The sequence below is a fragment of the Olea europaea genome, chromosome 13, assembly GCF_002742605.1.
Source record: "Olea europaea var. sylvestris chromosome 13, O_europaea_v1, whole genome shotgun sequence".
Taxonomy (NCBI): Eukaryota; Viridiplantae; Streptophyta; class Magnoliopsida; order Lamiales; family Oleaceae; genus Olea; species Olea europaea.
In genome coordinates this window covers 7,296,095-7,314,012 of record NC_036249.1, presented here as the reverse complement: position 1 = coordinate 7,314,012, position 17,918 = coordinate 7,296,095, and the positions used below count along the sequence as shown (strand labels likewise).

Below are 17,918 nucleotides of genomic sequence, written 5' to 3'. Positions count from 1 at the left end.
TTGTCCACGACCAGATGAACTGCTGCCACGCCTACCGAAGCAACCCCGATGACTACGAGAAGAGCCACCATGATGGGTGGAATTTTTTGTGACAGTAAAGGCTGTCATTGCTGGAGAAGATGAGTCAAGGGATTTCTGAAAAATTTCAAAACTTTCGGCCTTTGAGACTAAATCTGCAAATGAGGGCAGAGAAGTTTGGGCCATTTGTGCTGTGGAGAAACTAAAGAAATCAGTATCGACCCCACGGAGAAACCAGTGCACCTTGTCAGTACCATCAACTGGACAACCAATTGCATGTAGTTGATCACAAATTGCTTTGAAGGAACGGGCATACTCAACAACCGATCTATTGTCGCGTTTCATTAATTGCAAGTCATCCTTAAGGCATAGTTCTCGAGCTTTAGAACGATGGTTAAATGCACTTTCTAGTGCCAACCACACGTCTCATGCGGTGGAGAGGCCAACTACCTCAGCCATGGCTTCCTCTGTGAGGGAGGAAAGTAACAAACTGAGGAGACGCTGATCAATAGCTTTCCATGCTAGGTATTTGTCACTTGGTGTGAGAGAAGTGGTAGCGTCAAGTTTTGGGGGCTCTATAAGGGTGCCATCAACATGTCCTAATAATTCTTGATTATCAAGAAAAGGGAGGAGTTGGGCTTTCCAGAGAAGATAATTTGAGGAGGAAAGTTTAATGGTGATCATGTGGATTAAGGTATTGAAAGGAAGAATGGTGGCAGAAGTTTTAGAAGCCATGAAGGGAAAAAGAAGAACAGGATATGTGGTATGTATGTTAAACCACTTGGCTCTGATATCATAAGAATGATTAAAATCGACCTTAATTTCAGTGGTGTATCGTATTGCATTATATAGAGCTTTACAAGATAGTATAAATGAAATACAAATCAATAATTTACAATGAAATGGAAACCGTGTAAATGAAATGGAAACCGTGTAAATTAGCCTCCTTCAATTACGTGATTGGCATTGGCATGCTATGGGAAGATTGTGATTGAGGAGTAATATCCTCAATCACAGTATTATTTCCAACAGTGGATACTGATGGCGATTAATTGGGTAGCTATTACGACAATAGCACTAACTTACACTATAAGTATAATTGTGTTAACATCTAAAGAAGGGAAAGAGATACTTAGTTGTGTCACCGGGGTTGTAGTCTTGGTATGGCTTGGACTCATGACACTTCTCTTATTCGGTCATACAACTCGCTTGATAATGAAGATGATAAGAAAGCTAAAAAAATCATCGAGGGCGAGCAGAAGCACGTTTCAAGTTCAGAAATTTGATGGAAATGTTCAATTAGACAACGCTGTATTGGAATTGGATAAACTGTCCCATAGTGCCGATCGAACGTATATATCAGGTGTACTTGTTACCAAAAACTAGCACTTTCGGGTACATGCACAATTGAAATATTTTGTAGAATTTTGTAAAAAGCAGCCAATGTTCACATAGTCGATGATGTACACAAACCAAACCAGATAAAAATGCTCAATTTGGACAATCTATGAAAATGAAAGGACAAGTGGTAAGCGGAATACTGAATAAGAATTTTTTATTATTTGTTCATTTTTCTTGTCATGAAAATGAAAACTTGCGAGAATAATATGCAGGAAGTGGTGCTTCACACAAGATAAGATATATGAGATTCCAAAGGGGCGTGACTTTCTTGTTTTAACAACTCATCACTAGGTATTATCTAGATCCAAAGAAGCAATAGTAATAGGAGAAACAGCGGATACGTCCCTTTACACGGATCGACAGAAATTAATTGTTTAGCAATTTCGACATCTTTCTTCGTTGCTGCTTAATGAAGAGATGATGAACTCCAAGAATCTAACTCCTCAGCTAGTTCAGGCTTTCGCTGTAGAAGAGTGAATACGAATTCTTTATGTCCAAGCATTATTGCTATATGAGTAGGTGTAACTACAAAAGAAGTAACAATACATCTATCAAGATCAGTGAATCTTCTTGAGGAAGTTTAAGGATTCTACACTGTCCTCAATTGCTGCTCATATAGTTTCTTCTCCATTGTTTTTCTACAGAAATTTCAACAAGATGGTTAAAAATAATAAAGGAGAATGTTCATATAAACTATTGGCACATGAAGTGCAATGGAACAAAATTTTTTGTCGTGTTCAGAATGCACAAAGCTAGACAAGTGAGCTAATGAGGGTAGCACTAGCCACTTAGTTTTAAGAATTCAAGGATAGGACTTACTCTTGTAACATTGTTACAAGAAGTGGTTTTGTATTTTGTTTACAATTAAGCCACCGTATGGTCCCCATTCTTTTCCATTTTTTTCTTCACATCTCATTTTGCTATAGTACTAGTCTGATAACTTGTGCCAAAAAGTTCAAATTTTTGTCAAGAAAATGATGCCGTTGAAAATGCTGGACCATTTTGCCCTCAGAAACAATTGGAAAATTACATCCTTGCCCTCCATCTTTTGAAAGCCACGTACCCATCAATTGAAGGGCAGATTTGGAAAGTTAATAATTTCAAAATTCCTCTTACAACCTAAAACACGCAAGTTCAACTGTTGTCAGATAACCGTCCTTTTGGTCTAGGGGACCACAACTGTTGAGAAATGGATTGGAAAAATTGAAAATAATAGGGCTCAAACAAGGATTAAGGCACTAAGCTACTTGTGGAGATGATGTTTACACCTTCGTTGCACATGATGAGGTGACATCCATTTCAACATTTAGAATGAATAAATAAAATTCAAAACAAGGACCAAAATACATATCATCTCATCATTTGTCAAACTAACTGTACATATAGCATAACTCTATTGTTAGTATGTGTGGAGGGGATATACATACATACTTAATTAGTCTGTCAGGACTAAATTTGACCACATGTATCCTATGACCATGAGTATTGTAATGTACATTTACTTACCACTTATTTCTTGTAATTTGGGTTCATTTCATTAATAGTTGGATTAATTAAGGGTGGAAACACGAATTTCTTCTCATGTGTACTTTTCGTAATAAACTATTGACTTGCTCAAGTGCTCCATACTGTACTGAAGTATGAAGTTTTTTTAAAATTTTCAATACAATGAAACCTTTGTTAGAAATTGAATATAACCGACACGTAGAAAGATTCAGATAGTGGCGACAATTGAATACTACAACGTTAGATTAAATAAAGGGTAATTAGCACAAAACGTCCCTACCTTTCGATATTTTTGTGAAAAACGTCCTTACCTTTCGTTTTTTGGCGGATTACACCCTCACCTTTACCTTTTTTTGCGCAAAACGTTCTTCTGTCAACTCTCCGTTACAATGTTCCGTTAAATCAAAAGGTAATTAGCACAAAAGGTCCCTACCTTTCAATATTATTGTGAAAAATGTCCATCCCTTTCATTTTTTGGCATAATTAGCACAAAAGGTTCCTACCTTTCAATATTATTGTGCAAAATGTCCCTACCTTTCATTTTTTAGCATTTTCACCCCTACCTTTTACCTTTCATTGCGAAAAAGGTTATTCTCATCCATTTTTTCAATAAAATGACGATTTTACCCTCCTATTCAAATAAAACAAAAGGAAAAGAAAAGAAAAATAAATAATTAATTGTAATCATAGTCCTAAATCTTTTAAAACATTACAGATAAATTCTAAACTTTTCACTACCGCCACTTTAATAACCCCACCAAGCCACCACCTATAGATCCATATAGCACTACCTTTTGGCCACAGCACCTATCGGACTCCACCACCACCAGCCTTGCCTCACTCTTCCCAATATCCTCCTCATAGTATTGGTCACAAATCTGTCCAAAACAACCACATTTACGGTGGCAGAGTCTGGTGGGAATGGTGGCAGAAATGTGGTATTATGTTGATTTATAGTTGGCAGCTTGATATGTTGTGAAAGTGGTGGTGGTTGGGAATTTATGAATTCTTTATAATTTTTTAAAAATTTAAGGACTATGGTTGCAGTTGGTTATTCATCTTTTCTTTTTGTTTTATTTGAATAGGAGGGTAAAATCGTCATTTTATTGAAAAAATGGACGAAAATGACCTTTTTCGCAATGAAAGATGAAAAATAGGGGTGAAAATGCTAAAAAATTAAATGTAGGGACGTTTTGCATAATAACATTGAAATATAGGGACCTTTTGTGCTAATTATGCCAAAAAATGAAAGATAAGGATGTTTTGCACAATAATATTGAAAGGTATGGACCTTTTGTACTAATTACCTTTTGATTTAATGGAACATTTTAACGAGGAGTTGACAGAAGGACGTTTTGCACAAAAAAAGGTAAAGGTGGGGGTGTTATCCGCCAAAAAACGAAAGGTAAGGACGTTTTCCACAAAAACATAGAAAGGTAGGGACGTTTTGTGCTAATTACCCATTAAATAAATTGAAATATACTAATGTGGTTTGAGATTGGACGGACCAGTATTCACGTTCTATGGTGCTGCCGGTATCTAGCAAAAGTGGTCTTTTGTAAGCATTTTTGTGTTCACATTTTCGACTTTGTTGTCCAAAAATTAATTTATTAGAAGGTTCATAAATTATTTAATTTGGATTTTACTTTCATAACATCTCTTATTTTAAGCTTGATTTTTTTTTCATCGAAATTCTACAAACTCACAATATTCATTTATATAAATAATAGCAGTACTCGATATTATATATATATATGACGTTGACTCGTTTAAAATTAAAATGTCAAAAAGGTGACAATATAATTTATTTAAATTTTGTTTTCACCAAGCTCGGGTGCCATTTTGGTTGAGAAATTCTCAAGAACACAAATTCGAGACATGATTAAGGAAAAGAATTATATGATAAAAATTTATTAGTTGCATTATTTAGCCCTCATTTGATTCTTATTCTTTGGAACAAAAATTAAAAATATGATCGTTATCTATCATATCAAGCCACTATATTTGACTTTCATCTCTTTTGTGGGTCCCGTAATGATTAAATTTTTCACTCTCATTCTTAGAAAAATGAAATTCAAAAGGGGGTTTAATCTTATTCAATTCAATACCTTAAGAGTCCCCCTAAAAACCCCTTTGTGTTGAATAATGTAGATATTGATTTAAACTATAACTTTGATTTAGTCTCTTCTCATGTGCTAATTAAAATGACAGTGGAGTAATGTTATTTAGCACCACTATTTTTATAACACCTAACACCAAGTGTCATTAAATAATATATAGAATTAAATGAGCCACTAATTCTATCTTTCATTGAGCTTATGTAATAGAGCTACTTAAATTTGTAGAACATAAAAATAATTTAACCCCTTTTGGCTTCGTGTGTGCAATTCTATTATTTTAGTGTATCAAATAAGTCTTTAATTAGTCTAAATACAAGGTCATTTTTTCACATCTAGAAGGAAATGGGTAGGGAGTAAGAATTTACACTTGGGGTTAAAAAATTCAACATAAATTTATTCTGTATATTGATAATATTTATACTGTTATGAAAAAGAGAGAAAAATAGAAGAGACGATAAAAGTCAATAAATTTAGGTGTTTTTAATTAAAAACAAAAGCTCTATATTTATAGGAAAGATTTAGGGATACAATGGTAATAATTTTCGGAGTTGCAGGTACAATTATCATTCACTAATAAATTTACTATTTACAATACTCCATTGAATGATACGTTACAAAATATTTGTCTCGTTAAAATTTTGTTTGATAAAAATTAAACAAAGGAAAAAAAAGTACAATTATTTTTGGAGTATTAAAAATAAATGTTGCCTTGTTATAACCTTGTTAAGAAAACTCAATGAGATAAAACATAAATGAAAAAAAAGATAGTACAGCTACTCCTCCTGATATTGATGGCTAAATATATTTGAGTCGATGCATTCCAATCTCTTAAACCAATTTATTGAATGTGCATGTCGGTATTACTTTTGTGAATAAACGGTCACATTGTCACTTAAAGGAATTTGTTGAACATCGATGTCTCCATTCTTTTGAAACTCATGTGTATGAAGGAATTTTAAAGAAATATGCTTCTTCATGTCACTTTTGATATAGTCTCATTTGAGTTGCACAATACAAGTTGCATTAATGTCTTCATATAAAATTGTTGGATTATCATTTATTGAAGTTAACTTGCATGATGCTTAGATATAATGTGTCGTGTTCCTCAACTATACACGTTCTCGATCTGCTTCATGTATTGTTATAATTTCAGAATGATTTGAGGATATTATTGTCAATGATTGCTTCATAGGTCTTCATGATATAGTTATTCCTCCATATGTAAACATATATTCCGTTTATGATTTAGCTTTATGTGGGTCAGATAGATAACCTACATTTGCATATCCCATTAAAGCAATCCCGACTTTTGAAAATATAATAATCTCAAATTAACAGTGCCCTTTAGGTAACGAAAGAAATGTTTATTATCATTCCAATATGTTCGAGTTGATATAGAGCTATATCTTGTAAGGAGATTTGCAGAAAAACTATGTCAAGTCAAGTGCAGTTTGCAAGATAAGTTAACGCTCCAATTGCATAACCAAATATCTATTTGCACTAAGATGTTCCTCATTACTTAAATAGACGTGATGAGATGATGAGTGAGTAGCATGCAACATGTCTCGAAGATAGAAGTTAACAATGTTTGATCTCAACGTAAACAATAACTGTGACAGTATAGGACTTATCTTTTAGGCCAATTTATACTTTCCTTATTTTTCTTTCTTGGCACCAATGTTTGCTATGCAAATGTAGCCTCTTTGCAACCTATTGAGCCTATATAAACATAGAATCATGTTAAGGTAGTTCAACGTATTATGTTTATCGAGTGTTGGTAATCAATTGACCAAAGTTAAACAATTTTTTATTTTCATATTTATAAGATTTAGAAATACAACACACCTATCCACAACTCATTTTTATCGATTTATAAACACAATTACATGACAATATTTGCAATCTTTACTTCAAAAGTTTTGAAATTTTTTGCTCAGAGAGTTAGTACGGAGAAAGTGAACTTAGTATCAACTTTTCCCGTGTCACTTAAAAGTAAAGAAAAGATACAGACTTTGGAATCCAAATTTTGTGAGATTGAGGAAGGAATCGAATAGCGAATGCACTTACAGTTAAGACAGATTCGAAACAATAAAAGAATTTTTTCATGAGTCATTTTTCTAATAATTCCTAAAGGACAACCACAAAGAGTTAGTATATGAGAGTTAATATCAACTTTACTTTAATTATGACAACAACATAAGAAAATATCCATTTTACGAGTAAAAAAAGAAGAAGTTATCCATTTCACCATGGTTACACAATGATAGGTAAAAGGGAAAATTTTATAATTATAAATGTTTCAAAATACAATTTCAAAAATTACAAATGTGTAAAAAAATTTCAAAATCAAATGGCCACGATTTGTGATCTACTAATAAAATATTGTGATCTATAATTTAATTAAACATGTTATAGTCACAATAACATACAATTTATGGTCACGATAATACATTAGTCACAATTACAAAAACAATTTGTTGTTCACAATAATTTTTTAGTCGCAAACAAGTTTTATTGGTCAAAATTTATTTATCAAGTAAATTTATCCAATTAATTTGTCACATACATCATTCACCCCAACCCACCCCACTCCACTCCACCATCTTCGACAGCATCCAAATTATCGTCTTTATTGCAAATCCACAACCACCACCACCAAATAGAGAACCAACTCCATATCCAGTCACAACATCTGCAAAGATTAAACAAAAACAACTATCCGAATAGGCGACAACTAAAGAGTGGATAATCGTGAGCTCTCTCTTCTCTCCCAAAAGCATAAACTCTGATAGCACTACTGGATGGAGAAGCAAAAAAGAACAAGAATTTTAGTCCCAATGAAGATTGTATAGCGGTAGCAGTGAAAGCAAGTTGATGACAGGCGGGAACGGGTTTCAATGGGCTTTAAGAGTATCTACAATAGACTCTTTAAACATAAAACACTCTCTATTTTAAAGAATCAATACTTAAAAATGGGCTCAAGAGACTCTATTTTAATTTTTAAAAATAAAGAGTGTGTTTGGCTCTTCAAATTTAGAAAGCCAAACACACTCTCTATTTTTAATTTGCAATGATTATATTTAATACATTACAAATTTCAATACCCTACAATTTAAAATTTTCAAATTACATTTAAATTGATTGGTCATTAATACCTTAAAAATTATAAGTAAATAAAAATATGTGGAGAAATTATTAAAAATTCATTGGAAAAAACAAAATAAAGAATAAAAATAAAGAGTTTGTTGGAGTGTATAAATAAATTACTCTTTAAATTTAAAGATACTCTTTAAAAATAGAGGATTTTTTAGAGATGCTCTACAGTAGAGGTGAAGGGGTAGTTGAATAGTTGATGAGGAGTTGGCATTTCGGTGGTTATGGCGACAAATGTCTGGTGAAGGTGAAGAGGCGGAGTGTGAATATGAGAATTGGGAAAGAATGGATTAAATGTGCGTGGGTAAGTGAGGTGGGATGAGGTGTAGTATATACCTCAATTTTCAATGAATAAATAGGGTGTGTTTAAACCCATTTAATTTTGAAAAATGTAATATGGAATACTAAATTGATGGAGAATGGGTAGTTAAAAAGAATAAAAAGTTTTTCATTTGCGTTAAAATGTATGGTTGATAATGAGTCCGGTAAACAAATAATGTAGTAGAATGTAAAATAATGGCAGACAAATAGGAGCTTAAATTCTAGTTTTTAAAATGGAAAGTTAGAAAACGATGATGAGTGTAACTTTTTGTTGAGAAAATATACTAATGATCTTTTTCTGTCAATAATTCTAAGAATCATCAAATTTCTTTCAACAAGTTCACTATTCATTTGTATTAAGCCATGCTTGTCATTTTTTAACAAATTAAATTGTATACTACAGTAACATTCTCTACCACACATTCACATAATGAAATATTCTATAGTAATGGTGTCAACAAGTCAAGTTGAAATTCGAGGTTCGAGCTCACTCGAATAAAATTATCTGAGCTTTTTTGCGAGCTCGACCCGAGTTTTCAGCACGGGCCTTACCAAGCCGAGCCCGATAGACTTAGTTTTTTTTTTTAAATAATATATAGGCTATTGCTGCCGTAAATCCTTTATTTTTTTATTGAAATAAAGGCTCGTCAGTCGAGCGGACAAGCCACATGGGTCGGCTCGGGCTCAGCTCGACGCCTCAAAATGGGGCTTGATAGAATCGAGTCTCGAGCCGAAAGAGCTCGAGCTTTTTTAGGTGGGGCGAGCTTGGCTTTTTCCAGGGTCGAGCCGACGAGTCCGATTGTCATCTCTATTTTACACACAATATCAATAAAGTTTCTCTAAATTCAACCACAGATTCTTCAAAAAATATTATTTAAAACTCTATATTTTCTCTCATAGTGGAGGAGAAAGTGGCAAACAAGCTCTAAATAAGGGGATTCTTGCCATGTTTTTCAAATATTGTATTTTTGACTAATAGACCCAACTTAGAATACTTTATTTACATCATATTTTTAAGGAAACTAAAATTAAATAAAGTAAGTAAAATAGTGGAAAATATTTGTATATGACAGAAATATTGGCCATAAATTTTCACAGGACTCGTAAAAATTTAAAAATAATGTGCACCGCACATTTTCCTCGGCTTGTTTGTAAATCCCCGTTCTTATTTCTTTGAACGTACGTATACCTTCCTTTAATCCTCAAAAATAAGACTAGCTTAACGGATTAACTTTTCCTTTTTATATTTCAAGAATATCTAGAAAATTAGTTTTGATATAACTGTCAATAAAATAGAATTTCTTCACACGCGCATCGCACGTGCTTTGTTCAAAGAATTTTGCTATAAAAACATGGTTAAAAACAGGCTGTAATGCATGATCGAAGAGTTTAAAAATTTTTAAAATACACTACCGATTTGGTCAATAACATTATTATTGATTATATTATTAAAAATAATAAATTTTAATAATATAATTAATTAAGTAATAATTATCATCATTATAATCATCATCATCATCATCATCATCATCATCATCATCATCATCATTATAGAACGAAAATAATACAACTATTCTTGACGATTATCTTTAAAGAATGAAAAATTAGGGTGAAACGAACCTTGTACCAGTTGGTGTAAAAAATAGTATAATGAATATTATGCCCCCCCAGGGCATATCTCCCAGTGGCAAAGGGGAGGGCGGATAGAGCTCAGCGCGGCAGTGTGCAGAGTTCGATTCCCCGCAAGGTGGAATTGGCTTTGTTGCAAGCGGGAGTTACCATATGGGTTAATAGCATTGGCCTATCCATGTGCTCTCCACCCTGGCTCCTGGGAGTCACATCCTGCGATTTATCTCCTCCACAATGACCCAGGGCAGGGTCGGTGGGGGCCCCTAAGGTTGGGATTCAACCTTTTTTTTTTTTTAGTATAATGAATATTATTACATCATTTTTGGTGCATCTTGGTGCAATGCAATCGATGCCCTTACACTTGTTAAAATCCTTGTCTCTATTGTTGTTTCAGCTTTTTTTATCCTCAAACAATGTGCCTGACAGGTCCATCTCAATCCACTCCGCAGTACACCACCGCCCAATGTTTACTTTTTCCTCCCTCTCACACAAGGCTATCTTACAGACAAAAGGAGGATAAAATATCTTGGTCCGTAAATTTTTATGAGAAAAAAATTGTGAGAAATGATTTGTTTAAAGAATGTGCAATTAAAAGTAAAAAATTTATAAATTTACGTGCAAATTATTTTATTAAAAGAAAATATAATTTAAAAATTATGTTAACTCCCATAATGATTCCGTTTAAATCAAATTTTGTAATAAAATATAGAGTCTGTTCGGAAGTAATTTTAAAAATTGATTTTTTTATTATTAGGAAAAAAGTGAGGTCTATTTGTGAGGTAAGAAGTCAAATATAACGTTGAAATAGTGAAATAACGATTAAAAAATTATTTTTTTTTGGGAAAAAATCATTCCCAAACAGATTTTGAAATAACAAATTTTCAGAGAATATTTGATTACAAAATAAGGAAATATTTTAAATTTATTGTAATTTTATTTTATGGAAAAATGAAATTGAAAATGAATTTTAATTAAATCAAAATAATACTTGTATAGATAAATTGTACAAGACAATTTTACAGATATCGAGATGGCAACACTTAGGGCCTGTTCGCTAGTAATTATAAGAATTGATTTTTTGACCATTAGAGAGAAAAATATGAGAGTGAAAAAATCAAAAATGACGATTGAAATAGTGAAATAAGGGTCAAAATCGAATTTTTGGGATAAAAAATTACTACTGAGGGCTTATTGGTCGATTTAATTTTGATTTTTGGAATCCAATTCGATTAACTCGTCTGTGTAATTCGTTCGTACAAGTAGCTTTTAAAAATGTGTTCTTTGGAAAAATGAGCCCAAACTGGGCATGATAAACAGGGTTTCGTCTAGTTTGAAACCTGGTTCCTGTTTATGAAGCCTTTTCAGAGGACATTGAGCGAGCCTTGTACAGGGGAATTCTTCGCACACAGCATCTTCTTCTACAGCAGCGGTTAGGGGTGGGCGTGGGTCGGTTCGGTTCGGTTCTCTTTAGAACCGAACCGAACCAAACTTTTCGGGTATCTAGTAAATGGAACCGTCGGGTCCAAATATAATTATGGAACCGTTCGGGTTCGGTTCCATTCGGTTCGGTTCGGATCGGTTCGGTTCCGTTCGGTTCTGTACTATAATTAAATTTTTTAACATTTATAATAACGTTATATAAATATGACTAATGATACATTCAATAGTTTTGGAATGTCAGAGATTAGTAAACTACCTTGTTCAAATGATCGCTACGATCAAAGCTTCAGTCAGGGAAAGTCACGGCTTCGATCGGAGGTCAGAGTGTCGGCCGACGATTGTATAGGTTTTGGAATATTAGATAGGCTGCGAGAGTGAGTGCGAGAGTCGAGACAACGTTATGCACTTTATTGTAGGTGTTTAGGGTTATTTAGTGGATTTGATCTTGTTTGGCTAAGAAATGAAACAATAAAATGGGTAATTGGGTCAAAAATTAAAAAATTAGAAATGAAACAAATTATTGGGCCAAAATTTTGGATTTAGAAATCATTAATTTGTTAATTTGTTTAGAAAAAATTAAAATTAAAATAATTTGATTTACTCAATATAAAAAAAATTAGAAAGATTCGGTTCTTATTCGGTTCTTCGGTTCTTGGTCTAGAACCGAGAACCGAACCGTACCCGTCGGTTCTCAATTCAGATACCCGTTCGGGTATTTAATTTGACAAGAACCGTCGGGTTCGGATCGGTTCGGATCGGGTTCGGTTCGGTCGGTTCGGTTCGGGAGATTTGCCCAGCCCTAGCAGCGGTAAATAGAAGTAGCCTTCCTGCTTTTTTCTTTTCTCTATTGAAGTGTTATTTGTTGCTCTAAATTGTAGGATTAGATTATGGTGTTAGAAGTAAAACGTGTCTGAAATCCATCTTACCATTTCCACGCGTTTCTCAGATTTTCAGCCTTCGGTGCACTTTCCGGTTAAAATGCAGGCCCCAAAAAATACATTTTTCTTTTGGCGCATTTTATTTTTTGTTATAGTCTGTCTTACACTTCTAAATTTTGGCGAGTGCTTTAACCTTGTGCCAAAAAGATAAATGCAACTGGGTTTTATTCTTTTGTTCTTTTATTCTTTCAACATTTCTATATTCTGGAAAGTAGTAGCTTTCCGAAAGTTTTGGAATTCTATGAAGAGTTGAGGCTGTCAGACTTTACGTGTTGATGAAGGATTAGGCATAATAATTTTGCATTGCTTTGTGTTTGGTTTGGCAGGTTTTTAATTGAAATAAACATGACGGAGAACAAGAAAACATCAAGTGATGTAATTGTTAACATCTGTGGAGAGGATAGAGATTCGAAATTACCCCGCACAGATTCTCCAAAGGATCAAAAGTTAAAAAACTCAGTTGATCCACCTCGTACAACATCAAATGATTTGCCTTCTACTACTCAAAATCATGTCCTAATGAGTTGCCCTTCGCCAGAAATTGTAGGGTTCAGCCAAAGCCCCAGTATGCCTCCTAAAATTCCGATGAACGAGACTCTCACTCGGAGAAAATCTCTTTCAAGGTCTGTTTACTCAAAGCCCAAATCAAGATTTGGCGAACCGTCGGTCCCTATTGATACTAACATGCTTGAGGAAAATGGATATGGGATGCAATCTAGTCAAGCTTCACCTAATAGGAAAGTTGAAAACAGTGCTACGACAACTAATACACCGAAAGAGGTCTTAAGAACCGTGTCTATAACTCCACGGACGCCGTTGGGGTCATCTTATGGGGGTGTTGGAGTGGTTGATGATGAAGAAATATATAAGAAGGTGAGTAAAAGGAGAAAGTTGAAGTATAGGAAAGTGAGAAAGAAGGTTTTGATAGAATGGATACTGTTTCTGTGCATTCTTGGGTTCTTGATTGCTAGCTTGACTGTGGACAAGGTGCGTTCTTGGAGGTTTGGGGATTTGAGAATTTGGAAATGGTGTGTCCTTGTTCTGGTGACATTTAGTGGCAAGTTAGTTTCTAAATGGTTGGTTCATTTTATTGTATTGTTGATAGAGCTCAACTTTTTGTTGAAGAATAAGGTGTTGTATTTTGTCTATGGTTTAAAAAAGAGCGTCCAGGTCTGCATTTGGTTGAGCTTGATTCTCGCTACTTGGGTTTTACTATTCCACGAAGGGTTCGAGGGATCACATGTTGTCACCCGTATTATGCAATTCATTAGTTGGACTATTGCTTCATTGCTTATTGGTGCAGTCTTGTGGCTCTTGAAGACGCTGTTTCTGAAGATTTTGGCATCATCATTCCATGTGAACACATTCTTTAACCGGATTCAAGAGGCATTATTCCATCAGTATATTCTGCTGATACTATCCGGGCCACCAGTTATGGAGTCAGCTCAGATGTTGGGGAGATCACGCAGTAATGCAAGTCAATTTAGTTTGAATACACGGAAGAAGGGAAAGGAAGACAAGAAAAAGGAGAAAGGGATTATTGATATCAATAAACTCCACCAGATGAAACGAGAAAAAGTCTCTGCTTGGACAATGAAGATGCTGGTCGATGTTGTATCTAATTCAGGTTTGACCACTCTGTCTAGCGCGATTGATGCAAGTGTTTACGAAGACAATGAACAGGAGGATATGGAGATCACGAATGAGGAGGAGGCAATTGCTGCTGCATATCACATTTTCAGAAATGTAGCTCAATCTGATTGCAAGTGAGCAAATCCAGCCCTTGAAACTTTTTCACGCATTCGTGTTTATCTCATCACTCCTATGCATTGTTAACTGTTGCACAACATTACTACTGTGGATATAGGTACATTGATGAAATGGACGTAAGGAGATTCATGATTAAAGAGGAGGTGGATCTTGTGTTCCCAATGATTGACTTGGCAAACACTGGGCATATTGACAAGAAAACTTTGATAGACTGGGTGGTACGTGAGATCTTTTTGAACTCTTGTTAGTAGGAAGTATGGACCGACCTCAAATTTCTTTGCTCGAATAGTGATTTCTTTGTAAGTTGGAATAGCTCAGAAAATGCTTTCAGAAGTATTATACAACCAGCTCTTCAATAACTAGAATGATGTTCAAAACTTGACATATTGCGTGCTCTGAGATTACTGCTCTTCTTATTCTCTTTGGTCCATTCCTCTAAAAGAGAAACTTAGGTTTTCTTTTTTCGTGTGATGCTTAATCTTAGAAGACGAGTGCTTAAAAAACAAAGGAATATTACAAACATTATCAAGAAGTGCTAAATGGCGTTTGTTGCTTGTTGGATTTTATGTGCAAGAATAAAGAGATGAAATAGAGAAATCAACACAAGAATTTACTAGAGCGAAGCAGAGATAATTTTATTCAATAGTGAAAAATGGGGTTACAACATATTATTTATAGTAACCCTAGTCTGGGTCCATATAAGACTTTAAGATCCGTACAAGAAAATACCCATGTATCGTACCGTGGGGGCGTTGCTCCCACACCCCCAAATCATTCGGCATCTCTAGCAACTAGACAGTATGTCATCGCTCCGTTCCGTTCAGTGTGCTACGCTCCCCTCATTGCACTCCGCTTTGCTCCAGCATCGGCCTATTTGATCCAGGGAACTTGTGTTCCACTCTATATAAGCCATGTACACAACATTGTTTTTATCAGCGTCATGAAAATTATAACAGTTTCCTCATTTATGTGATGGATTCTAATTTCATTTTTACAGTTGAGCACTTCGAAGTTGAGGTTTCAATACATGGAACAGTAAACACTTAATTACATTAAAAGAAAGAGAAAAAAATAAACGATAGCTCATTACCTAAGTTGTACTTCAGTCTTTAACAGTTCTAGAAAAGAAAAAGGAGCTACAATCTATAATCTGATTGGTGAAGGAAGTTGCTTTTCTTAACATTCATATGTGTTTTACTTGCACAGGTGAAAGTATACAAAGATCGCAAAGCACTAGCACATGCTCTGAACGATGCTAAAACAGGTGTTGAAGAGTTGAATAAACTAGTCTCCGGGATCCTGATTGTTATCTCAATCATAATATGGCTTCTCTTGACGGGTATAGCAACAACCAGAGTGATCGTCTTTCTCTCATCCCAGCTTGTTGTGGCGGCATTTATGTTTGGAAATACTTGCAAGACCATATTTGAAGCTATTATATTTGTATTTGTGATGCATCCTTTTGATGTTGGCGATCGTTGTGTAATTGATGGTGTTCAGGTAAATTGTTCTCCAGTTGCATTATGTCACGTGTTTATTAAATCCTGCTTGTTCATATTTGTTATCTTATAATCTTACAGATGATTGTTGAAGAGATGAATTTATTGACTACGGTCTTCCTGAAATTTGATAACGAGAAAACATACTATCCAAATTCTGTTTTGGCTACCAAGCCCATCAGCAATTTCTATAGAAGCCCGGATATGGGTGATTCGTTTGAGTTCTCCATTGATTTCAAAACACCTGTGGAGAAAATAGGTGCTTTGAAAGAAAAAATAAAGAAGTAAGTTTGTGTCTTCCTTTATGTTCCTTGATGTTGTTAGTTACCAAGAACTAGTAGTTTACCCATACTTCTCTTTGGAAAAATGAAATTATCCTAATTCGAGCTGCTACAGGAATAATTATATTGATTATTTATCTTGAAAAGAATTAACGTTTTTTCAAGTATAAATGAGTTAGACAAATGCTTCTGTATCTGGGCAGTATTCTCACGTCGGCATGAATTAATATCATCCTAAAATATGGTAAAACTAATTTAATTTAAAATCTTAGCTTGTAACATATCCTTCATATTTCTTAATGTTTTGGGAAATTTTAAGAGATGGTCTCATTATTTGTGCATTGTTGGACTAAGCTCTTTTGTTCTCCACAATGCTGACTTGCCTGTCTGGTTGTACCAGTGGTGGAACAGCATTTAAATTTCCAAGCAAGTATGAAGAACCTATAAATTTCTCAAGTTAAATGTTAATGATCTGAACTTTGCACTGAACATTCAAGGTTTTGAAAACTAGATAGGCTCGACTGGTTCAGTTCTTGTGTTTTCTAGTTTGTCCCCTTATTGCATTTTAAATTGTCAGGTATTTGGAGAAAAATCCCCAAGAGTGGCATCCTAATCACAGTGTAGTCGTGAAGGAGATTGAAAATATGAACAAGATTAAAATGGCTCTCTTTTTCAATCACACGATGAACTTTCAAGACTTCAGTGAGAAGAACCGACGACGAACTGAGCTGGTCCTCGAGATGAAGGCATTATTTGAAGAGTTGAATATCAGATATGATCTTCTTCCCCAAGAAGTTAATCTTGTTGAGTCGGGAACCATGAAGACCTGAACCACCAGATGATTTTATCTTCTTGTTCGAAAGCTCATGTGTTGCATTTCCAAGTAAGTGCTCTCATTTGCTCAGCAATGATTGAACCAAGAAGTGCAAGCTATATAACTCAATAAGCTTCGTAAATTGTTGAGTACAGTTGAATAATATCTTGAAAGGATTAATATGGTATACTTCAAAAGAATCAATATGGTGTACTTCGCTAATTTATTAAAAATAAAGCTTAGAAAAAATGAATGATATTTTAAGTAACCTTTTGCTTCCAAACTTATCTGAAAAAGTTAGAGTAAAACTTTGTAAGCTTAGCCAAACATGCTCGAAGTATTGAATCTGAACAATATTTACTTGTAGATTTACAGACCTGGAACACAACCTTGAGAAAATAATTTTGACCAGGAAACTATTCTTCATATCAGGAGATATTCCACATTTACATCTTGTTTCAGTTCAGGTGCTGCTAACAAATGGGGAGGGCTTTTTGTAAAGCTTGAAATAGTGCCTTTATCCTTTTTTTTATTTTTTTAAGCACATTCTAGCTTCTGACTGAAATTAACAGTTTGCCTGTGTTCGGATTACCAGGATATGCCATAACCATTCAGAAGCAATGCTAACCAGGTTAATTCTTGACTCGAAGTTACTGCTAGTTAACTTGGAAACCTGTAAATTGACATTACAGTGCTGTTGAGTGTATAAATATCTGGTCTTCATTAATCTTCATGTATTTTAGCTTTTAGTTTTAGTTTTAACTTGAGATGTACAAGCAACTATATTGAGTTAGGTGCCAAATTTACTTTAATGATTTCCTTTACTTTGTGTTTGGTTGAATTAAACGATCATGCTTCTGACTTTTGAAAATCCCTTCTCATCTTTAAAGGGGAACTTGAAAATTATTTGTCAGTGATCTGAATTTTTATGTACTTTTTCAAGTGTCTTAAGCTGATGGAAAAATATACTTGAACAACACTTGATTTTTACTGCCCTCTCTCATGTGTGGGACTGGGACCCGCAATTA

The 17,918-nt window shown here is 34.4% G+C and overlaps 1 protein-coding gene across 1 annotated transcript; it reads left to right on the top strand.

Moving 5' to 3' along the window:
- Nucleotides 1-11,423: 11,423 nt before the first annotated feature.
- On the top strand, nucleotides 11,424-17,714 carry LOC111407461 (mechanosensitive ion channel protein 10-like). Its single transcript, XM_023036944.1, has 7 exons — nucleotides 11,424-11,577; nucleotides 12,853-14,292; nucleotides 14,394-14,514; nucleotides 15,503-15,796; nucleotides 15,877-16,079; nucleotides 16,654-16,959; nucleotides 17,258-17,714. Exons 2-6 carry the CDS (start codon nucleotides 12,872-12,874, stop codon nucleotides 16,904-16,906), a joined length of 2,292 nt encoding a protein of 763 aa, XP_022892712.1. The 5' UTR covers nucleotides 11,424-11,577; nucleotides 12,853-12,871; the 3' UTR covers nucleotides 16,907-16,959; nucleotides 17,258-17,714.
- Nucleotides 17,715-17,918: the final 204 nt, after the last annotated feature.